The 24362-nt window shown below is 39.2% G+C and overlaps 1 protein-coding gene across 6 annotated transcripts in view; it reads right to left on the bottom strand.

Moving 5' to 3' along the window:
* Positions 1 to 93: 93 nt before the first annotated feature.
* Positions 94 to 24362, bottom strand: part of MIA3 (MIA SH3 domain ER export factor 3) — a 55799-nt gene continuing 31530 nt past the window's right edge. For 2 of the 6 annotated variants that reach the window (XM_014584892.2, XM_027768968.1), the window contains 22 exons: positions 21694 to 21715; positions 20801 to 20889; positions 20468 to 20545; positions 20268 to 20378; positions 18580 to 18651; positions 18309 to 18413; positions 17190 to 17312; positions 16967 to 17078; positions 15891 to 15946; positions 15711 to 15801; positions 14085 to 14223; positions 9011 to 9112; positions 7865 to 7925; positions 7736 to 7771; positions 7595 to 7662; positions 7117 to 7217; positions 6809 to 6946; positions 4720 to 4788; positions 4517 to 4596; positions 4314 to 4385; positions 2651 to 2798; positions 94 to 935 (listed from right to left, as the gene is read on the bottom strand). In XM_014584892.2, coding sequence (XP_014440378.1) covers positions 625 to 935; positions 2651 to 2798; positions 4314 to 4385; positions 4517 to 4596; positions 4720 to 4788; positions 6809 to 6946; positions 7117 to 7217; positions 7595 to 7662; positions 7736 to 7771; positions 7865 to 7925; positions 9011 to 9112; positions 14085 to 14223; positions 15711 to 15801; positions 15891 to 15946; positions 16967 to 17078; positions 17190 to 17312; positions 18309 to 18413; positions 18580 to 18651; positions 20268 to 20378; positions 20468 to 20545; positions 20801 to 20889; positions 21694 to 21715 — 2184 coding nt within the window. In that variant the 3' untranslated portion in view covers positions 94 to 624. Of the gene's footprint in view, positions 936 to 2650; positions 2799 to 3723; positions 4386 to 4516; positions 4597 to 4719; positions 4789 to 6808; positions 6947 to 7116; positions 7218 to 7594; positions 7663 to 7735; positions 7772 to 7864; positions 7926 to 9010; positions 9113 to 14084; positions 14224 to 15710; positions 15802 to 15890; positions 15947 to 16966; positions 17079 to 17189; positions 17313 to 18308; positions 18414 to 18579; positions 18652 to 20267; positions 20379 to 20467; positions 20546 to 20800; positions 20890 to 21693; positions 21716 to 24362 lie in introns of those variants that run through there. The other 4 variants (XM_014584894.2, XM_014584895.2, XM_027768966.1 and 1 more) reach the window with 3 other exon arrangements.

Genomic DNA, 24362 nt, shown 5'->3' with positions numbered 1-24362 from the left:
GTCAGGGTGCCGGCTTCAGTTCAGGAAGCCAGGGTCTATGTGTTTCCCTGGCACAAGTCTCATGGCAGTGTAATGAAGCAACAAACACTTGGGCAGTATGAATAAACAAATTTTTATGAACTATTACTACAAAACTTCAGCAAGAGGGGAGATAAAGTTTAGTGATTATTTTTTCAGTAAACATTTAGCGTAACAGTCTTTGCGACCAGATATTTTTTTTAAAAAAAAAATCAAGCTTATAAACACCATTGCTCTGTTTTCAACTGGTGTACACTTCAAATAAGATAATGGAAATACATGTTCTTAAAGCATTTCCACAGGAAATGTTCATATTCTTCATGACATTCAAATCATTTTGCAATTACATATGCTACATTAACTAAAACACAGGTATTCTTTATTGCACATTTCAAAATTGTAAAGACGCTCTAGCTTACGAGGTGATTTTTATTTAGGAGGGAAAATATTCTTTAAATGTTTGGCTCAAAAATGCATGCTGCCAAGGCAGCTTAGTTCTAAAAACAACCTTTTAAGATAAACTTTTGGATTTGAAGCCAATGTATTCCTTTACCATAACCAACAGTGCAGTCCCCTTCTTCTCTGACTAAACATCAGAGGTCATAGTTATGGGCTCTGTTTCAGAGCCTGTGAACAGTCCTGGCTACTGCTCTGAGAAGCAGGTGGAGGCTCATCTCTAGAACTTGAAGGCAGTGAGTCTCTTGCAGCAGGTGATGAAGGGTAATCCTGTGGGCCGTGGGTTGGGGGTGGTAATCGAGTACTAGGAATGAAGTACTCTCTTGGCCCAAGAGGGCCTAAAGGTCTAAATGGTGTGTGTCCTGGTAAAAATTCCCGAGGGTCAGGAGGCAGGTCCCGTTTTCCAGGTGGAACTCCTGGTGGATACTCTCTTAAGCCTAGTGGTGGACGCATAATAGGACCTGGAAAACAAAAATCAGGACATGTATATACCTAGGAATGTATGTAAATTAAGATGACTCCAGGTACAATGATACATTTACTTTCTCACAACCCTAGACAGTCAAGTGGTGGGATCCCTACTTTATAGATGAGGCAGACTGAGGCTCGGCAAGTTTCAGTCCCCGCCTTGCCAGCCAGCCACAGAACAACACAAGGAGGATCTAATATGGCTCTACCTAGCTCCAGAACCAAGTAGTTCAAATTGAACCCTATATGGTTAGCCTAACTCTAATTCAGACCTCAACAAAATGGCAAAAAGAAGGACTGTATAATTTTGCTATCTTTATTTTGCATTTCAGTTTGTATTTGGAAGTACTATTTACCATACCAAGAAGGTTATGAAATAAAGGCTTCATTGCAACAAAGAAATTTTGCTAACTGAAATTCTACTGTCGGGAACCAGCAGTTAGCGTAATGGCTATGTCGCTGGACTCCCACGTAGTCGACCGCGGTTCGCGTCCCGGACCCGGTGGCTTAAAACTCACGCCGGGCGCGTGTGCGTGCGTGCCCAAGATCCCGAGAGGAGAATGGAGGAGAAGGGATTGCGGTGTGACCATCCCCCCTGGGGGGTGATTTCTCGCTTTCTGTCTCTATGTCTCTCTCTGTCTGTCTGGCGAGCGCACGCGCCCTACAGTGAAAATCTCTCCAAAAAAAAAAAAAAATTTCTACTGTCTGCTTCTCTATCATCAATTAAAAATTCATTCAGTGGGGCCAGCAAGTGGTGTGGTGGTTAAGGTGCTAAATTCCCACATAGACAACTGTGGTTTGAGTCCCAAACTGGGCAGCTTAAAAATCACAATAAATAAATAAATATTTTTTGAAAAGTAGAGATCAGCAGACGGCATTATGGCTATGTCATTGGACTCCTACAGAGTCGACTGTGGTTCAAGTCCTGGACCCGACACCTTGTGCCAGGTATACGTGCATGCATACTCAAGATCCTGAGGGGAGAATAGAAAAGGGATTTCAGTGTGGCCATCCCCCTGAGGGGTGATTTCTCTCTTTTTGTCTCTCTATCTCTCCAGTGAGCACACATGCCCTACCACAAAAATACCTCTCAAAAAAAAAATTTCATGCAGTAGCTCAGTATAGGCCTAACACATGCCACCAAGATCAAGGTTGCTGGCCTGCTGAAAAAGGTCTTCCAGTTCCATCTTGTTAAATTTGGCAACGTTCATTAGATAGCTATTAAAACACTACCTCTTCTTTTAACACCTTCCTCCTATCTATTTCCAAGGCAAGGCGTGAAGGCTTCATCTTTCCTTCTTTTACATTCTGTGACTTACTGCTATGTTTCTATCATGGGTGACTCTAAGTTTTATGTCATCTAGATATATGTACCTGAGACCTACATAGGACATCTTAAGTTAGGGATGTGTCTTATCTACCTTTCTATGCACTGCAGAGCCTGGTACGCAGCCATAGATTTCAATAAACTTCTGCAGTAGTATTATTTCTGGCTTTCTATAAACAGCCCTTTTTCCTGTCAAGGAGACAGCTTACTGCCCATCTTATTATAGTACTGATTATGCAGCACCCTGTGTGTCCTAAGAAACCCGAGGAAAAGTTAAAATTTACTCAATCAGCTTTTTCGTTGTATTGCAAAGCTCCACAACAGTACATGCCAGCAAGGGAGAGAAGAGAGCAATGGGTTTTACAGTTCAGATCATCATACCAAATGGAGGAAGTGGCCGAGGTCCGAAAGGTCCACAGAGCTGAGGCGGCGGTCCATATCGAATGGGTGGTGGTAAGGGGCCTCCCATAGGGGAGCCCATGAGAGGCACTCCTGGGAAAGGAGGGGGCCCTTTTGCCACCATATTAACCTACAAAGCAGAAGTAATTCAATTTTAAAAACACTTTGATATTACAGACAAAAGCACCAACGCTATTAAAAAGCTAGAATGCAGTGAAGCATATGTCAGACACTTTTCCATATAGCATAACCAGTGCAACAAAACTCTACTCGTCCCATCTGTTCCCACTCAGCTCAGAGAGGTTAAAAGGATGCCAAAGGAGCGAGCAGTTTCACTGTAATTGTATTACTGCTTGTGTCTGAAAATGGAAGGAAAAGTGAGAGAGCTGTCCAAGGTTATTAATGAAGTGACCCTGGCTAATCAAAGGCATAACATACACTGTGTGATCTATTGCTACGGCAGTTCGTCCTTCCACATCTCTCCATCACCACCACAGCTTGTTATTTCCATATTAAGAATGCAGAGAATGAAAGAGAATAAAAACTCCATTCTCTACTCATGTAATAATAACTACTATTCAGAGTAACTTCAATAGGCTTTTAAATATTATCTCAAATCCTCAGATCTCTAAATCTTGTTCTAAATCTGGTGGAACAGAGTCACAAAGGGTATTAGAGAATTTGCTGAAGGTCACACAGCATGTAAGAGGCCCAGTGGAATTCAATACCAGGTATGTCTTGAAGCCCATGCTCTTTTCTGTTACAAAGGGCTTTCTACTCTCTGTGAAGTCTTATATTTCAAAGGGGTCTTGGGTCTTATTCAAGCTGCCCTCGGATAAAAAGATCTCTCAATAAATGTATACTGCTGGAGTCCTGCACTGGAACTTGGGAGTATTTTCCAACAGAAACAATGGTATATGCCCAAATTAGGCAGGCACAGCTCTAATATTTACCTTCAGTCACTAGTTATACTGTATATTGTGAAATATAACTAATCATTTCCTATGGGAAACTGGGCTGGAAACTAAATAATTAACTCATTTTGGTTCCACAAAGAAGCACCATTAGGTATGATCAGAGGACTTACAAACTATAACAGCTACATGAGTTACGAGACAATACACTTAGGGAAATACAATTCAAGGCCCCTACTTGGAACTGGCTCAGCAAGTTAAAGATTTCTACTATTCAGTATTTCAGGCCAACAAATATTCTTAAGTTATTAATCTATAATTTCAGATCATTCAAAATACGGTCTGCCTAGTACACAAGTGGAGGTGTTCTTAATTGCATAGCTCCAAATGAAGATATAGCAACAATAAATTATGCAAAGAATAATGAACTTTGCCTAAGAACATTCGACACTGAAGCATGCAATATAAAATCAGAGTCATGAGTTGTAACATTTTTTAGTTAATTACAATTAGAGCAGATGTCTAAACATATTTTCTAACCAAAACAGGAAAAAGGAGAAAAGAACCAACCAACCAGCCAGTCAGATTCAGCAACACTCAAAGTCAAGGACAAGATTAGGGTCAACACTGCCATGCAATCCAAAGCAAAGATTAGTATATGCTCCTCACAACCTTTCCAGAAATACACCAAGTAAAAGCCCAGTTCAGTCCTCAACCTCTGAAGTACTCACGGCTACTGGATGCTCAGCCAAAGATGTAATGCAGGGAACTGAGGGGCCTTCAGACTCTTGGGGAACAGTTTGCTTTTTTAAAAAATAAATGAGATTGTATAGATGTAGAACAGAACACACAGATGGGAGGTGAGGCAGAGAGACTCTCGTAGGAAAAGTTCCTTGTCTCTGAAAACCTGATTCAAAACCACTGCAGAATTTACCTTGCCCTCGTCCATCGCCTTGTTAGGGGAAGAGCTTCTCGAGCTGCTGTTCATCACGGGAGCAGCACCAGCGCCTGGATCTGTTTAAAGGCAGAGTCCTGACTTAGCATACTGTGACTTGCACACTCCACCCGAAAGAACAAAATACCCTCCACTACTGCCTCCATGATTTTGGATTCCTTGAACATGCTCAAGTCCCTTACCAGAGGCAGAGTGTTTCCCAGATGCCTCAGAGGACCATCTAGGACGAGGCAGAGGCCCATCCACTGACCCTTGAGAGAAGAAAGAAAAATGTATGTCTCTCTTGCTTGTGTGTATTGTGCGTAGAGTTCAACTCTTGCTAGAGAAGAACATTAAAACAGATCTCCCAAACATAAAGAGAAGAAATCAGTAACAATTTATATATAGAACTGAATAAGTAAAATAAGAGCCAGGCCTATAGCCTAGTGGTTAAGGGAGCAAGATCTCACATGGCAGACCATGATTTGAATCCTGGCCCTAGTGGCTTAAAAAACATACCATGCACATGTGTGTATACCCTAAATCCCAACAGGATGAAGAAATGGAGAAAGGGCTGTGGCGTGACCATGCCCCACCGGGTGATGCTTTCTCCTCCCTCTCTGTCTCTCTGGTGAGTGAACGTGCCCTTTGGCAATCAAAAAACAAAACAAGGGGACCAGCAGTTAGCATAATGGCTGTGTCGCTGGACTCCCACGTAGTTGACTGTGGTTCGAGTCCCGGACCCGGTGGCTTAAACTCACGCCGGGCGCATGTACATGCGTGCGCGAGATCCCAAGAGGAGAATGGAGGAGAAGGGATTGTGGCGTGGCCATCCCCTCTGGGGGGTGATTTCTCGCTTGTTATATCTCTGTCTGTCTCTGTCTGTCTGGTGAGCGCCTGCTCCCTATAGCAAAAATCTCTCCAAAAAAAGAAAAAAGAAAAAAAAAAAAAAAGAAGTGAAATGAAGACTGCCTTGTGGGGCCAGCAAGTGGCATGGTGGTTAAGGCAGCTGGATCCCACATGGCTGACTGTGTGGTTCAAGTCCCAAGCCTGGCAGCTTGAAACACACACTGGGCGTGTGTGCCCAAAATCCCAAGAGAAAACTAGAGAAGGGATTGTGGCATGGCCATTCCCCTGATAGATGCTTTCTCTCTCTCGATATATGTATATATTTATATATCTATATCTATCTATCTCTCTCTGCAGCAAGCACATGTGTCTTATGGCAAAACAAAACAAAGCAAAACAGCCTTGGACTGAAGAACAGCAATAAACCCTGCACATTAATAACACTGATCCTATACTTCAAGCTACAGGCTTGATATAATTCTATAGGCTAACTTTTTTCATTCTGTATGTAATCTTATTTCTATATCTTACCAAGAACTATAAAATATAATTAGGATGCAAAATAGGCTTATAGCAATTCATATTATAGTAATGAGAAATGGAATTACACATGCTTCATAAAGGTTTTTTTGTTTTGTTTTGTTTTAATGAGAGAGAAATAAGAAAAGGTAAGAGAAAATAAGAGAGGTATTTTTGATAGGGTCTCACCCTTGCAATTCTCTGGCCCAGCCTCCCAGTTAGCTAGGATCACAGGGGCAACTACTGTTAACTAGTGTGTTCATGCCAGTCTTGTTTCTGAACCTGGGCCACCCATGTGGGCCCAGCCCTGTGTAGCAGTGTCCTGTAGCTTGTGCCACTGTGGTCGGGCCTCAGTATTAAGGCTACTTTTATGTTTGGGAGAACCCCCCCCCTCTCCCAGAAATTATAGATAAAGAAAGGTTCATATCTCATAGAGAAAAGGCCCAGCCATGGTGGTGAAGGCAGTGGAGTGCTGCTGTGCAATGCTGGGAGCCTAAGGAAGGCCCTCGGTTTGGAACCCAGGTCAACCTGAACATGTGGGACATGCCCATGGGTGTGCTCGTAATCCTGGCTAGCTAGAAGGCAAGCAGGGGTGGGGACTGCAACATGGTGAGACCCTATCAAGGGTGCCTATCTTTCTTTTTAAGAAAGAGATAATCAAATAAATCAAAACAAAACAAAACAATCAGAAACAAAAATAATAAAGGGATCTCCAAGAAAATAATGAACTGTTTTCTGTACTGAGGTAGATATTGCAGTAAACGATTAATCTACCAAGACAAATTAAGAAAACTTCTTTCCTGTATTATCAGACCTAACTTCTAAAATGTTCTTTCATTACAATTCTCAAATACAAGACGGAAAAGAAAATAAGTAAGAAACCTCTTGAAATAGTTTATTGCAAGGTAGCTTGTGAGTGCTCACCAAATTCACTTCTAGGCATCTCTCTTCGATTGAGAGTAGCAGAGTGAGGTCTCCCAGGTGGCTCTGCTGTTGGTGGAGGGGAGCATTCTCCACCACTCACAGGAGATGGACCAAAAGAGCCATTCTGGCTCAGAGGACCTGAAGATGACAGTAGGTTGTTAACACTTTAAGATAGGCATTTTTTAAAAAAGTTCTTAGGATCATTTCTAGGGTATCAAAACAACTACATACAGTAATAAAAAGTGATTTACATACATTTTGCCCCCAAATAAACGAATAGATGTTGCCCTTTACAAAGTGCTCCCTACCTCTCCGTGGAGGGTTTTGTGTATTTGGTCTTCCTGGCATTGGTTTTACAATCACAGGTTCTTCTTGCAGCATTGCCATCTTTTGAGTTATTTCTAACAATCTTGAATACAGAGAAAGAACAGATTTAAATAGGAAATGGAAATTGATCATTAAATACCATATAGTATAGCCTTAACTCTAAAACATAGGCTAGCAGGTAGCATGGAGGTTAAAGGTAGCTGGATCCCATGTGGCCAAGGGTGTGGTCCAAGTCCTGGACCTGGCAGCTTGAAAATCATACTGGGCACATACATGTGCATGCAGACCCAACATCTTGAGAAGAGAATGGAGCAGAAGGGATTGTGGCTAGCCATTCCCCTTCGGGGTGATTTCTCATTTTCCCTCTCCCCACAGTGAGCACATGTGCCCTATAGCAAACTAAAAACAAGCAAACAAAACTCTAAAACACACTGAATTATAGAGCTCCAAATCACATACTTGTGCCTTAAGTTGGCAGCTTCCCTTTTCTCTTCAGCTATAGCTCTTTCTGCAGCACGAGCTTTGAGCTGTTGAAGAAAAGTATTCAAGTTGAATTGCAGTAGACTGCACATGAAATAAAGGAAAGGAAAAAAGTCTCACCCAGTTATCATGAGCTTTCTTCTCATGTGCAGCAATCTGAAAAAGATATATCAAAAATATATTAAAATAGTATGTACTGTCAATAGGTATCAAAGAATACTGCAGCAGTAGGGCAGTATTAATTATTACCTGGTTTTTAAATGAGCGCTCTGTTTTCTGTAATTCATCCTCCATTTCTTCAATCCTCCGCCTAAGAATTACATTTGATTTTGTCAGTTAAAGCACAACTGAATCAAATTTCTAAAATTTGAGCATGTTCTCTTAACTCTAATAACTATACCCTAAAAGACTTAATCCATACAAATAAAAAACATACTTTATACGGTTATAAGAGTATAACATGATCAAAACTAGTATTATACAATTTCCTTGTTTGTATCGTTTAATGGCTACAGATTCTTAGCTGATTTATCATTTCCTTAACTGTTCTTTAGTATACTCTCAAATAACTCTGCTAGGAATATCTTCATAAACCTTCGAATTCTATCCATAGAAAATTTCCCAGAGTTATTGACTATTGGGTCTATCAAGTGGCACAATCACTTTAATGCAGGGTCCCAACTCTTGGGCCATAGACAAGAAACAGAAGTGGATGGCACAGTGGAAGGTGAGCAGTGGGCAAAGTGAGCGAAGCTTCATCTGTATTTACAGCCACTCCCCGTTCCCCATGGCTTACATCACCACCTGAGTTCCTGTCAGACCAGCATTCGCATTAGAATCTCATAGGAGCATCCAGATGGGACCATCTGGTTGCAGAGAAACAAGCTCAGTGCTCCCACTGACTCTGCATTAAGGTGAGTTGTATAATTATTTCATTATATATTACAATATAATAACAAAAGAAATAAGGTGTTCAATAAATGTAATGTGCTTGAATCATCCTGAGCCATCACCCCCCTCTGTGCCCTCAAAGTTCATGGAAAAATGTGTCTTTCTTTGTGTCAAAAAGGTTGGGGGCCACTACCTTAGTGGTTTTTAATATATCATAAATCAACTGCTTCTTTAAAGAACTACTCCAATGTACAAAATCTCCCAGAACTATCTGCATAAAGCAAGTTCTCTTATAGTCTTGTAAGCATTGAGTACAAATCAATTTTTGTTAATATTTCTTCATGTGGTAAACATCTATTTTTCTCTCTTGTGTCAAATGTGTTCATGTCCTCCAACCATTTATTTATACTTCTGTGATAACTTCTACAAAAAATGAAAACAAAACAAAAAAATCCAACACTAGTTTCATTAGCCACTGACACTCTTTTCAGAAACCTAACTCACTTATAAGTTTTTACTTCTTCTGCAGCCAAAACCGCCTTTTCATCCGCTGCTGACAGCCTCTGCTCTCGTTCTTGCCGCTCATACTCTTCTTGACTCAATTTCCTAAGACAAATCAGTTAGAAGTGAAAGTTTCTTTCCTCTCAGCAGTCTGAATACATGCTCTATTCATCCTTTTTTAAAGTGCACAGACACATAAAGTCATAGAAAGGAATTCAACCCTGTCATTTAGGAGTAAAAATCAAATTGCCTAGAGTCGGCAGGTGGAGTGGTGATAAGGGCACTGGACTCCCACATGGCCGACCATGGTTCAAGTCCCAGACCTGGTGGCTTGCTTTCTCTATCTCTCTCTCTCTCTCTGTCCTTCTCTGGTCAAAATAAAATATAAATAAATAAATAATTAAATCAAGTTCAATAAAATAATTCTTAAAAAAAATATCAAATCACCTGTACCTGCTTGCTTCTGGCTCATAACCCTCTAATAACTACTAAATAAAACAAATGTAAAACTACCACTGTTCTGGCCAGCCAGTGGCATGGTGGTTAGGGCAACTGGATCCTACATGGTCAATTTGAGTCCCAGACCCAGTCACTTGAAAAACATGCTGGACATTTGTGTATGAGTACCCAAAATTCTAAAAGGAGAAAGAACTGCACCATGACCATTCCCCATGGGGGGATAGAGGGATGAGGTTTCTCACTTTCTCTTCTCTCTGGTGAGCACATGTACCCTCTAGCAAAAATGATTAAAACCAAAACAAAGAAAACACTGTGCCCCATGGGCAAGTCTTGTCCTTGGGATGATAAAAGGTCCTCTATTTCAATGTGTAGCACCAGTACCAATCATCCTAACACAATTTATCTTATTAGGGTAAAACAGGGTAATTGTTTCACATACTTCTACCAGGGAAACTCCTAATGACTTTTCTTATTTTGAAAGATTTCTTGGGACCAGCAGTTAGCGTAATGGCTATGTTGCTGGACTCCCATGCAGTCTAACGTGATTCAAGTCCCGGACCCAGTGGCTTAAACTCACACCGAGCATGTGTGCGTGCATGCGTGTGTGCGTGCCCAAGATCCCGAGAGGAGAATGGAGGAGAAGGGATTGCGGCTTGGGGGTGATTTTTTGCTTTCTGTCTCTCTGTCTTTCCAGTGAGTGCACGTGCCCTATAGCAAAACAAACAAACAAACAAAAAATCTCAAAAAAAAAAAAAAAAAAGATTTGTTAATCCAAGACTGGCACCATGATAAAGATACAGTCAGTCAGGAAAAGAGCCTTAGGACATGTCTTCTAATTGTGGAATCAACCACAAAACACTTCCATGCTTCAGATATGAAACTCCTACTACCTATTTCAGTGGAACTATGATTAAAGGAAGAGGCAAATCTGAATATTGGTAATGTCAGTCAAACAGAAAAGGAATCCAAATTGTCCCACAATCAAGGTATTAGCTACCTGAAACTGATTTTAACTGATAATTTTACTGCAGTCTACCACAGGATAAGTATCCATTAACCAAAATGCTTGGGACCAGAAGTGTTTAGGATTTTGGTATTTTTAGAATTTGGAATGTTGCATTTATATGACAAGATATCTCAGAGATGGGACCCACATCTAAATACAAAATTCATCCATGTTTCATAAACACCTTATACACATAACCTGAAGGTCATTTTAATGTCTGTTTATTTTTACTAGCAAGCATGTGTGTGTGAGAGAGAGAAGTCCCATTATAGTGCAATTCTCTTCTCCTGACTCCCAGCTCCTCAGGATTCTGGGCACCCACACACATGCCAGCATTTTTTCAGGCCAACCTGGGAATAGAAACCTGCAGTTCAGCCATGTGACTTCCAGCACTGCAGTTTAGTTTGTTACTAACTGCATCATAAAGCAGGGTCCTGAAGGCCATTTTATACAGTATTTTTGTATTGCAGCATTTTGACTGCTACCTATATCACACGAGGCCAGGTGTGGCATTTTCCACTTACAGCAGCTTTTTCAAAAAGTCTCAGCTTTTGAGTATTGACATGCTGCTATAAGTGGAATATGCCATGTGCTCTTTGAATTTTGAATTTTCAGGTTTGGGATGCTTAACCCATGTAACACAGACTATATTAATATTAGGTTGTTGAGAAGGTCATGATGCATTTTTACATAGAAAAACATAAAAAAATACAACATGACTTTCCCGAACTAATAGGAGTAGCAATATTGAGTAGTTCAAAATGCTACTTTCTGGTTCTCCTTGTATTCTTTTACCTATAGTTCAAATTCAAAAGATACTTAAACTTAAAACTTCAATAGTCTGTGAATCAGAAGCAAATTTAGAAGAGTTATAGTAAAAAGGGTTATTAACACAAAAAAGAAAAGCTTTATATAGTTTTATATCTACCCATTCAATACTTCGGCAAATATTTTATTTTATGTGACTATAACATACTAGTTACCATGTACGATGCTAAAGATAAAAGTAAGGGCAAAGCACTATCCTTGCACTAAAGGAACTCACAATTATTTTTTTCTTTTTTTTGGAGAGGTTTTTGCTACAGGGCAGGTGCACTCACCAGAAAGAGAGAGACAGAGAGACAGAAAGCGAGAAATCACCCCCCAGGGAGTATGGCCATGCTGCAATCCCTTCTCCTCCATTCTCCTCTCGGGGTCTTCGGCACACACGCCCAGCGTGAGTTTAAGCCACCGGGTCTGGGACTTGAACCGCAGTCGACTGCATGGGAGTCCAGTGACACAGCCATTACGCTAACTGTTGGTCCCGGAACTCACAATTTAATATAGCACAGAAAATGCATATCAGAACAGAACAATTCCTCCCTGACTCTTGCTCAGGAAGGATGTAAAACAACTTGAAGAAAGATCAGAGAGAGAATTTTATTTCCAAAAATGGATGAAGACACTGAGGACAATTAGAGCATCTGGACAAAAATATAAAAAGTGTTTGGGCCAGTAGGTGGCATCATGGTCAAGGTGTTGGAATCCAGATGGCTGACTACATGGTTTGAGTCCTGGACCCAGTGGCTTGAAAACACACCAAGCACGTGTACACACTTGCCCAAAATCACAAAAGTAGAATGGAGGAGAAAGGATTACAGCATGGCCATCCTCTCTGGGAAGTGATTTCTTACTTTCCCTTTCTCTCTGGCAAGCACACATGCCCTTTGGCAAAAATCTTAAAAAAAAAAAAAAAAAAAAAGGCATCAGAGCTAGTAGAGTGGTAAAGATACATATATGTGGCCAAGATCCAGTAGGAAAAGGAATCTTAGAATCACAAGTAAGCCTGGTATGTGGTATTTTCAGCCACTTTCCCCCTAGGTTCATGCACAAATTGAGACAATGCAGAGATATAAATAGGTTGCACAAAGCCTTCAACGGATTGACTTGGAGAAAAACGTAGTAAAGTTCAGGGCTGTCAATGAGGGATTTTAGTAAAAGCCTTGTGGTTGGGGTTGAGCCTAGAAAGAATTACAGACTTGTGGAGTACTGAACAGCCAACACAGTATTCTTTGAAAGGACTATGACATTTTTAAATGATCTTAATTGCTGACTGGATTAAAATGACAGAGCCAACTGCTAGAAGTAACTTCAAATCTTTTCTGTAGGAAGATAACATCATCCTAGGCCTCAAATTTCCTCTACAATTATCATGTACAATATATGCCACTCAATCAAAACTGACCAGGTATTGCACAAGACCTGTGATCAAAATCTAAAGACAAAGTATCCACATAATGGGTTAACACAGATTTTTAAATAATTGTTCCTTATCTATTCGAGAAAGTAAAGGGATGGGTCCAGCAGATGGCGTGATGGTTATGTCACTGGACTCCCACATGGCTGACTGCAGTTCAAGACCTGGAGGCTTGAAACTCACACCAGGTTCATGCGCATGTATGCCCAAAATTCTGAAAGGAGAGTGGAGGAGAAGGGATTGTGGCATGGCCGTCCTCTCTGGGGGGTGATTTCTTGCTTTCTGTCTCTCTGTTTCTGTCTGTCTCTCTGGCAAATGCATACGCCCTGTAGCAGAAATCTCTCTAAAAAATAAAAAAAAATAAAAAAAAAAAGAAAGAAAGAAAGTAAAAGTCAAGATAATGAATTTCTGATGATTATATAATAATTATAAAACCGAAAAGTATTAACTGATATGAAGAACCAGGACCAGCCACAGCAGTGTACATTAGAATGCTACTGCTCCACAGATTGAGACCACATTTGGTTCAATTCCCAGTCCAATCTGAAGGCCAAGTGTTGGGGTAGGGGCCTGCAATCTCAGCATCAAAGAAGGCTGAGACAGATAGGTCATGAGCTCAAGGCTGACCTGAGGAACATAATGAGACCCTGTCTAAAAAAACCAACTGGTTATGACAACCCATGCTTGTAGTCCCAGTTGGGAAGTTAAGGCAGGAGAATTATGCCATGACAAATCCCTGTCTTCAATCAATCAATCAATCAATCAATAAGCCCAACAAATGATTTTAGTAGCAGATTTAACAAACTGATGTTAAGATTTTATCACATTGAAAGACAGATGAGAAGAAAAGATCCAGAATAATGCAAATCAGAATATAGGAAACAGAAAAATGGTAAAACAAAATCTAACATGCCTTAATTCAACTTTGAAGAAATGAAAGAATGAGGCAGAATATTTAAAAAATTATAATCTTGGGACCAGCAGTTAGCATAATGGCTATGTCACTGAACTCCCATGTAGTCGACCGCGGCTTGAGTCCCAGACCTGGTGGCTGGGACTCAAACTGGGCATGTGTGCATGCGTGCCCAGGATCCTGAGAGGAGAATGGAGGAGAAGGGACTGCGGCGTGGCCATCTCCCCTGGGGGGGGTGATTTCTCGCTTTCTGTCTCTCTCTCTCTCTCTCTCTCTCTCTCTCTCTCTGTCTGGAGAGCGCACGCTCCCTGTGGCAAAAACCTCTCCAAAATAAAAAATATATATGTGTGTGTATGTGTGTGTGTGTGTGTGTGTGTGTATATAAGAAGATAAAAAAACTATCAATATTAGTACACATAGTCAGTAATACAATAGTACCACGACCAATAAACAGAAATCTTACTTTTGCAGAGCCATCTCCTTCTGCTGATAGAGTTCATTCAGAATCTCCACTTTCTGCTTCAGGGTTTTGCATTCGTCTTCCAACCCGGCTTTGGCAGACTGCAGTGAACTGCGGTCATCTTCTAACTTCCTTATTTGGTCTGTAAGAGATAAAATGATTGCGCTCCACGTATTTACATGGGGACTCAAGAACTTGGATGAGAAGGTAGTGCTGAGGAGTGAGAAGCATGAAGCGGGATTCCATTCTTTATCTTTCCAATGCAATTTTATTTATTTATTTATTTATTTATTTTGGAGAGGTTTTTGCTATAGAGTGCATGCGCTCGCCAGACAGAGAGAGACAGAAAGCGAGAAATCACCCCCTAGGGGGGATGGTCACGCCGCAATCCCTTCTCCTCCATTCTCCTCTCGGGATCTTGGGCACGCACGCACACGCGCCTGGCGTGAGTTTTAAGCCACCGGGTCCGGGACGCGAACCGCGGTCGACTATGTGGGAGGCCAGTGACATAGCCATTACGCTAACTGCTGGTTCCCTCCCAATGCAATTTTATATCTTACCAATATATGACAGTTTCTTCTCAAGAAGCAACTTACCTTCCAGGTTACATTTAGTAGACATTGAGGCTCTCAGCTTAAGTTGGAGAAGTTTTAGATCCTCTTCGACTACTGATATTGCAGTCTGTGTCTGAAAATTGCAAAAGAAAGAAGTATTCTTAAAAGTGAGGCTTGTAAGAATTCACAGGCACTTCTGGGACTCTATAAAAAGGATTATACCCGAGAGACATCCATCATCTGCTTAATTTGCTTTTTCATCTTCTCATTCCGGTCACCTAAAAAACAAAAGACTTTACTTGCTTTTTCTTCCCTTTCTTTTTAAATGTATTTTCTTGAATTCTCCTAAACTAAGTAATTATCATGTTCAAACATTAAGAGAAAAAAACAAACTAACCAAAAGAACTGGCTGACTGACTTTTAAGAGAACTGCAAACTTAGATTTGATTCAAATTCCCCATTTGTACAATGAAAATGCTGTCCATACCAGTTTTAAACAAGGAGCAATATGAGGTAAAAGGTTCTTCTCTCTCTCTCAGATTCATCTCTATCTGGGCAAGTGTCTTATTTAGGAACATTCACTCCTCTTTTCCCCTGAATCTGCTGCCAGTTGAGGATTAAAATACCCATTATGCAAGCAATGTTCAACGTAGGAGATGGTTTCCTCATCAGTAAACACTGCTAACCTCTAAACTCCAATCTCCTAGCCTTAGTTTATGGCCCCATCCATCTTTAGCACTCTTAAAACCAGTTACGGACTTTTAAATCATGAAACTACAAAAATGGTACATATTAAAATGAAACACTGGGGCCAGCAGGTGACATGGTGGTTAAGGCGCTGGACTAACCATGGCTAACCATGGTTCGAGTCCTGGACCTGGTGGCTTCTTTTCTCACTTGGGCACGCACGCACACGCGCCTGGCGTGAGTTTTAAGCCACCGGGTCCGGGACGCGAACCGCGGTCGACTATGTGGGAGTCCAGTGACATAGCCATTACGCTAACTGCTGGTTCCCTCCCAATGCAATTTTATATCTTACCAATATATGACAGTTTCTTCTCAAGAAGCAACTTACCTTCCAGGTTACATTTAGTAGACATTGAGGCTCTCAGCTTAAGTTGGAGAAGTTTTAGATCCTCTTCGACTACTGATATTGCAGTCTGTGTCTGAAAATTGCAAAAGAAAGAAGTATTCTTAAAAGTGAGGCTTGTAAGAATTCACAGGCACTTCTGGGACTCTATAAAAAGGATTATACCCGAGAGACATCCATCATCTGCTTAATTTGCTTTTTCATCTTCTCATTCCGGTCACCTAAAAAACAAAAGACTTTACTTGCTTTTTCTTCCCTTTCTTTTTAAATGTATTTTCTTGAATTCTCCTAAACTAAGTAATTATCATGTTCAAACATTAAGAGAAAAAAACAAACTAACCAAAAGAACTGGCTGACTGACTTTTAAGAGAACTGCAAACTTAGATTTGATTCAAATTCCCCATTTGTACAATGAAAATGCTGTCCATACCAGTTTTAAACAAGGAGCAATATGAGGTAAAAGGTTCTTCTCTCTCTCTCAGATTCATCTCTATCTGGGCAAGTGTCTTATTTAGGAACATTCACTCCTCTTTTCCCCTGAATCTGCTGCCAGTTGAGGATTAAAATACCCATTATGCAAGCAATGTTCAACGTAGGAGATGGTTTCCTCATCAGTAAACACTGCTAACCTCTAAACTCCAATCTCCTAGCCTTAGTTTATGGCCCCATCCATCTTTAGCACTCTTAAAACCAGTTACGGACTTTTAAATCATGAAACTACAAAAATGGTACATATTAAAATGAAACACTGGGGCCAGCAGGTGACATGGTGGTTAAGGCGCTGGACTAACCATGGCTAACCATGGTTCGAGTCCTGGACCTGGTGGCTTCTTTTCTCACTTTCCCTCTCTCTCTATCTCTGGTCAAACTGAAAAACAGTAATAATAAATGAAGTTAAATAAAATAATTCTTAAAAAATGAAACACCATCTCCACAAAGTTGAAAACCAAGTTTCTCCTAGTGTATTGTTAATTCTTAGAGGTTTAAGACAAGATTAATGCAGTCCCAGTGCATATGTCTAGTTCTCAATGAATGCAAAAATAAAATTGGTGTTCACTGCAAGCCTTTCGCTACAGCACACCACAGCAAACATCCTCTGCCCAATGCAAACAGACATTTATACCAATCTAGTGATAAGCCACTGTGACCCTAAAACTTCAGAGGCAACTCCTGTCAGCCAAAAAGGAGCATCAGTGCACTTAAGACAGGAAGGCAAAAAACACCTCCGAGACTGATCTTACCTCCCACTTCTCCATTGGCTAATTCATCTGACTCATTTTCTCCTTTATTTTGATTCTCAGTTTCAGATTCACACTCTAACCGATTCAACTGAGTAATGCAATTAGTCAAAGCCTAGAAAAGAAGTAAAAGTGTACCACCAATTAGAGCCTCTTCATTTTTAATAAGCAAATTTCAACAGAAAACTCAATAGAATTAAGCATATACTCATGTGAATAAACTTACATTAATATTATCATCTTTGTGAGTAAGCGCTATTTCCAAGTCTTCCTGAGATTTCTCAAATGATTTGATTTGCTCAGTGAGCTCAGCATGTGACTTACTCAAGTTTTCAATTTCTTGCTGCAACTAAAAAGTCAAAACACATGAAAATCCATAGGTTAGGGCTTCTGCACTGGTGACATAGACCTGTGTGAATGACACTGTGTAAGCCATGCCTCTCCCAGGCCTGTGGCTGTGAGCTAAGCCCTCCATTAAGGGAGAAGGGAGAGGGCCCCAACCCTTAGAGCTGTAGTAATAAGCACATCAGAGCTGTCAAGGAAGTTGGCCCCATTTATGGCATTCTTCAGAAAATTACAAGCAGTCAATTCAAATAGTTCACTTCCAGTAGAAATGGATGGACATCTCTCACTGTCTTTAATCTCTTAAGTCCAGACTCCTGATCATGTAACCTTTTCTTGGTCAGTGAAGCAGTTACTGCTGGAAACGGGGTTATAAAACACCTGATTCTCTGGTCTTAAAAAAACCAATCCCAGGACCAGCAGTTAGCGTAATGGCTATGTCGCTGGACTCCCACGTAGTCGACCACAGTTCGAGTCCCGAATCCAGTGGCTTAAACTCACACCGGGCGCATGTTCGTGCGTGCCCAAGATCCCAAGAGAAGAATGGAGGAAAAGGGATTGTGGCATGGCCACACCCCCTGGGGAGTGATTTCTCGCTTTCTGTCTCTCTGTCTCTCTCTGTCTGTCTGGAGAACGCATGCACCCTATAGCAAAAACCTCTCCAAAAAAAGGAAAAAAAAAAAAATCCAATCCATTGCCACTTTAAAATACTCAAGTTAATAACTGGTTGGTATTTGACAAGACCAAGACTGAACACTCCAGTAACTGCTACAAACTATACAGAAAAACAGAAAATCTAGCATAAATGAAGGACATACACATCCACTCAGTTTTGGGAGAACATTTTTGCACTTTGCATATCTATAAATAGGATCTTGCATAAATATTTTATTACCTTAAAAAACATACCTAAGAAAAGATATCTATAATGTAATATTCTGTTCTTTAATTTATTGATCTACTGTATTGTATTCAATACTGAGCGGTATTAACTTTTGTTTACCTGTGCCTTTTTCTTCTTAAGTCTAGTATTTTCTTCTTGAACCCGATGGCATTCAGACTTCACCTTCTCTTCACTAAGCTTAGCTTCATTAAGTGCAATTTGAACCTAATGTAAAAATATTCCCATTAGTGAATTCATCAAAAAAAAAAAAAGCTATATTTTCCCAACTAGAGCATGTTATTTTATTGTTTTGAATATTTTAACAAACACAAATTTTTGCCCCTCAACAGAACTAAGGCATATATCCTGGAGCAACAGTAGACAGCTTTACCTCTGAAAATTCTGAGGCATTCACTGAAATAACATCTTTTAGCTTCTCTATAGATTTCTTATTTTCCAGTATCTGCCATGTGGAAACAGACATAAAACACACATTAAGATTTCAATAGAAACACTAAAAAGAATAAACAATAACAAACCATATCACAGAATCATCTCATACATTTTAAGTAAAAGCAAAGGATCCAGTTTTGGCCAAGGAGAAAAATCAAGAAAGAGGACAGGGGCCAGGATGTGGCATGGTGATTAAGGTGACTAGATTCTACACAGCCAACAGCTTGGTTCAAGTTCCCAAGCTGGCATTTGAAAAACACAGTAGACACAAATGCACGAAGACTAAAATGCTAAAAGAAGAGATTGTGGCATGACCATCCCCCATGGGATGTCCTTAAGTCTCTCCATCTCTCTCTTGCTCTCTCTGTTCCTCTCTTCCAAGGAGCACATGTGCCCTCTAGCCAAAAAAAAAAAAAAAGTCCAGTCTCCTGGTGCAGTTGGTATCAAAACTGCAGGACTGGAATTGCGGGGTTTAGATTCTTCCCTAGGTCAGCTTGAAAACATGCCAAGTACATGTGTGGGTACCCAAGGGAAGGGGATCATGATGTGAGAAAACGTTTTAGGGGCGTTTCTGTCTCTCTCTCTTTCTCTCTCTGTCACACACACACATTCTCTATCATAAATAAACAAAACTTAAAGAGATGTGAGAAAATAAAAATAACTGAAGGCATAAATATTTCATGGCATCCACAACTTTCCCAATTATAAGATAATGAAGTAGATGATCAGACAAAAAGGTGAAAGCAAAGAAAATGAAAAAAATTCCAAATAAAACAGTTCAAATGAATGTTTTTTTCTAGTGGTAGAGGAAAAAGAGTCCCAAGATTACTTTAAAAATTGTCTTGTGTCAATTAAAAATGGCAAGATTTTATGGAGAATACACAAATCTCCCATACAGAAGAATTCCAAATAACTTATGAAGATACTGGCTCCTCAATAAGGTAGAGCATAACTCTTCATTCTTTAACTACGTGCATAGTAACTTTCTTATAAAAAGTATATTATACAAAAGATGGAAAAAGAGTCAATTTACGATGGAGAAGCCTAGCAAAGAACTACCTTAGCAACATGCCCAAGCTTGACTAGGTGCGGGACATACGTGGGGTCTTCAAAAAGTTCATGAAAAATTAGTATTATGAAAAACTATGAAAAATTTCATAAATTTTTTGCACCAAAATAAACTCATACTATAATTCTATTTTTCCATGAACTTTTTGAGTTCAGTATAGTAATCCTTGTACAGTAATCCTCTCTACTCCCTTTATGACTTACGTAGTTCCACAACTATTCTAAAGCTAAAAGTGTATTGAAAAAAGAGCTTCACAAAACAAAACGAAATACAAGAATTCATCAACGAGATTAGTTTCTCACCTGCTTTCTATGTTTCAGAGATCAGAGCCACAATATGAAAATTACCAAGAACTGAGAATAAAAATACTTCCCAGGCCCATAAAAATAATGATTTGTTGATTCAGTATTTAGAATTTCACAAAATGGAGAGAAGTAGGTTCAACTGTCCTGATTCCCACTCTCATTTTAAAGACACAAGAAAATGTAGTCAACTCACCAATCTACGAAATAGGTCAAAAGTCAAACTACAGCACCACGTAACAGCAAAACCCTTACCAAGTCCTGATTCTTGAGGTTCTGTTCTCTCTCAGATTCTAACATAACACGAAGATTTTTAGCTGTGCCATTCAGAATTTCATTAGCTTCTTCAAGATTTTTTATTTTATCCTACAAAAAAGATATTAAGATTAGTAACAGTAATTCATTACTTCTACTTGTTTTTAGAAGGTAATCCCAGAAAGAAAAAATACTTTTACCTTAAACTTAATTGCTTCATCAGAGAGAATTATATTTTGTTTCTTGGTTTCTTGAACATGTTTCTTTGATTCCTTGATCTGTATAAAATAAAACATTTGGAACTCAGAAATATAAATTATAGTGCTACCAAAACTTATTTTCCAGTGGGTAGTCCTTTACAAAAGAAAATAGTACTTTACACATATGATGATTGCTTAAGAACTGGATAGTTTGGAAAAAAGAATGAAGTAAGAAAATATGATTTTAAAATGCCCTAATAACTGAACTATAAGTCAGGTAAAAATAATTCAAGCTGGAAACACAGAGGAAAAAAGGCAAAAGAAAAATTATACCTTCTGTTCGTAATTTGACAATTTCTGTACAAGCTCTGCATTTTCTTTCATGATAATCTTCAACTTCTCAGAAATTTGCTGTTCAGTGACTAAAAAGAAATGACAATTTCTGTACAAGTTCTGCATTTTCTTTCATGATAATCTTCAACTTCTCAGAAATTTGCTGTTCAGTGTTTACAAAGAAGGAAAGAATCCATTAGACTGTATGATCACTAACAAAACTGAATTACCCAATGTATTAGCAGCAATCACATGTTATTTGGCACTATAAAGGAAAAGAACTTCTCAAGATGACTACAAATTGTAACTTTAAAAAACAATCTGTAGTTAATAAGGGTGAGATGTAAAAATATTATTAAAACTTAAGAAAGATATAGTAAGAACCCTTATTACAATGAGGCACAAGTTCAATTTATTAAAGATGGGAAATACAGGAAAATGGTATAACGTGATATTCCTTCCTTTGTCAAGTGCCTTTCTTTTCAGAAAATTGGATCACTTCAAATACATCATTCATAAAAGAAACAGAAAAATGCAAGCATACTGATTTGTATTTCTATTCCTCAACTTACCTTGAATGAATATTTATTGTATTGATTAAATTATTAGTACAAGAACATTGTTCATATGTAAGAAGTCTTATTACATCAACGAAGTCCATCTGCCCCAAATTAAACTGATCATCTTCCCCCTATTCCCACAATTTGTTCCTCCTCATCTTCAACAATCTCTCTCCATCTACTCTATCATCCAAGCTAACGGTAAACTTCAGAAGTTAATGAGTAAATCAGATACCAGAAGTAACTATATCCACTTCTAGCTTACATTAAATCCATATCAAACACCATTCAGAGAAAATAATACAAATACAAAATAAACTTAAAAAAATTTACCTTGATATGCTCTGCTCTTTACCTAGAAGAGAGAAATAAGATTAAATCTGATATCATTTTATTCATAGAAGTATGCCGTTCCTAACAACAACCAAAATAGCAACCATATGAAAATTTAAGAACAGTTTGGTTCAGTAAGACAACTCTACTAGATTAAAAATAAGATGATGTTAAACTAAGTTAAGTATCTTATTATTTGGCAAAGGATTTGTTTATGTATCTATTAAGTGAGTACCAATGTTATGATATACTGAACTTTATTAACAGAATGGCTAATATTTTCCTAATAAATATACTAATGCTTTACTGACCCAAAATCACTTTAGCTGACAATCACAAACTGCCAGACTAAGGTCTAGAAACAATGATTATTCAAAAGGACTCTGAGGAAACAAAATTAAAGACATAATCTTTGTAGTAAGATAAGCCTCTTTTCACTCACCAGAAACCATCTTTGAAATCCTGTTCAAAGTTAGCTACTGGCTGAATTTAGAAACAATTTTAAGAAGCTAAATCATCTTATTTTCCCAGACCACTAAAAATAGTGGTCATAAATCTGAAAGAGAAGGGAAGACTGCTAGATGAAAATGCGCACGCAGTTAGAAAAATGATAGTAACATCTTTTATTTTTTCTTTCAGATTTTTGCCATAGGGCTCATGTGCTATCTGGAGAGAGAGACAATGGAGAGAGAGGCAGAGAGACAGAGAGACGGGGAGGGAAAGTGAGAAATCATCCCCCATGAAGGATGGTCACACAGCAATCCCTTCCTCCTCCATTCTTCTCTAGGGATTTTGGGCATGCATGCACATGATCCCAGCATGTTTTTCAAGCTGCCGGGGTCTGAGACTCAAATCACAGTCTGTCCATGGTATCTAGTGTCTTAACCACCCCATCGCTGCCTGCCCAACAATTAACATTTTTCTGAAAGGTGTAAGGAAAAATCATTCCCCAAAGACGGTACTAAAATCTAAGGACTAAATACTTTTTAAAAACTATTGCTAAAGTTCTTTATAACCCAGAATATATTTCCCCTCTCGGATATTATAAATGGTAATGAGATACTCAAACCAGTACATAAATCATCCATAGTTTCTCAGTATTAATACAGTATCTAAATACCACTTATAATACTGTTAAAAGAAAATGCATTCAAGAAATTCCAACATAGGGGATCAGCAGGTGGTGTGGTGGTTAAGGTGCTGGACATTGCCACATGGCTGACCACGGTTCGAGTCCCAGACCTAGTGGCTTGCCTTCTCACTTTTCCTCTCTCTCTGTCTCTCTCTGGTCAGATTAAAAGAAATGAATAAATAAATAAATAATTATTAAAGAAAAAAAAGAAGAAATTCCAACATAGAAAGAAAAGGCTATTCTCTATCATAGCCTTGCTAATGACAGCATAAACTTATCCTCTTTCTCCCAAAGTAAAAGGCAGGGGAAAGTGGGTAGAAGTGAAAAGCAGGCAAATAAGAATAAACACAAGCCAGCCAGTGACATGGCTGAATCCCACATGGCCAACTAAGTAGTTCAAGTCCCAGACTCAGTGGCTTAAATAACATGCTGGATGCATGTGCAAGTATGCCCCAGACCACAAAAGTAGAGAGAAATAGAGAAAAAAGAATTCCTCATGGGGAGGTGCTTTCTCAGCCCCCTTATCCCTAGCTCTCTCTGGGGAGTGCATCCACCACCCTCTGGCAGAATTTTAAAAAAAAAGGAGGAGGACTGAGGTTCCCAAAGTCAAATGCTGAAGCTGAGGAGACACAGTTTGGACACAGACAATAGATTACTAAACAGGATACTATGCTATATAAAATGGTATGACCATTTTTAAGGCTTTGATAAATTCTGTTTCCTGTTTTACTCTTATTTGAGGAAAGGCTCCATGAGTTTAGAGATGTCCTCACAAGAATCTAGGCCGAAAACACTTCAAGTGACTTTATAATAAACTTTGCAAAGAGAGAAAACTTATTAAGAATGATATGTTCAATATAATTAAAAAATCAGAAGATAATAGTTTTTGAAAGATTTACGTACAATGCTTTTGGCTATTTTAATTGTTAGGTTTCTATTAAAAGCTTTTCATCTGCAAGACTTATTTATTTTTACTGCCAGAGGACACATGTACTCACCAGAAAAAGGGAGAGAGAGAAAGAACCCCTCAATGAGGGAGGGTAATGCTGCAATTCCCTTTCTTCTATTTCTCCATCCCATTAGGGTTTGGGGCCCTTAGGCAAACATGCCTGGCATGTCTTTCAAGCCACTAGGGCCAGGATTTGAATTCCAGATGGCCATGTAGGATTCAGCCCCAAAATCACAGTGTTTAATCAATGCACTATGGTCTAGCCCTGCAAAGCTCATTTAAGGAAATAATCCCCCCCCCATGATGACAATACATAAGTGCGAAGCAGAATGACATAATACAATCATAATTATGTATACATGAGTATACATACATATATGGTACAAGACTGAAAGACAAATTCTGCATACACACAAGAAAAGGCTCTAAGGAATAAAACATGTAATAGTGTGCCTCTGAATATTATATAGTTTTTACTTCCAAATAAAAAGATATTTTCTGAGGACTAGCTACATAGCACAGTGGTTAGGTGCTATAAGGAGAAAGGTGGATCCCATATGGCTGACCAGGGTTTGACTTCTGGCCTTG

Source organism: Tupaia chinensis, unplaced genomic scaffold (assembly GCF_000334495.1).
Source record: "Tupaia chinensis unplaced genomic scaffold, TupChi_1.0 Scaffold148108_1, whole genome shotgun sequence".
NCBI classification, from domain to species: Eukaryota; Metazoa; Chordata; class Mammalia; order Scandentia; family Tupaiidae; genus Tupaia; species Tupaia belangeri.
Note: the sequence above shows the minus strand (reverse complement) of the source record. Positions and strands in the feature narration are given on the sequence as shown.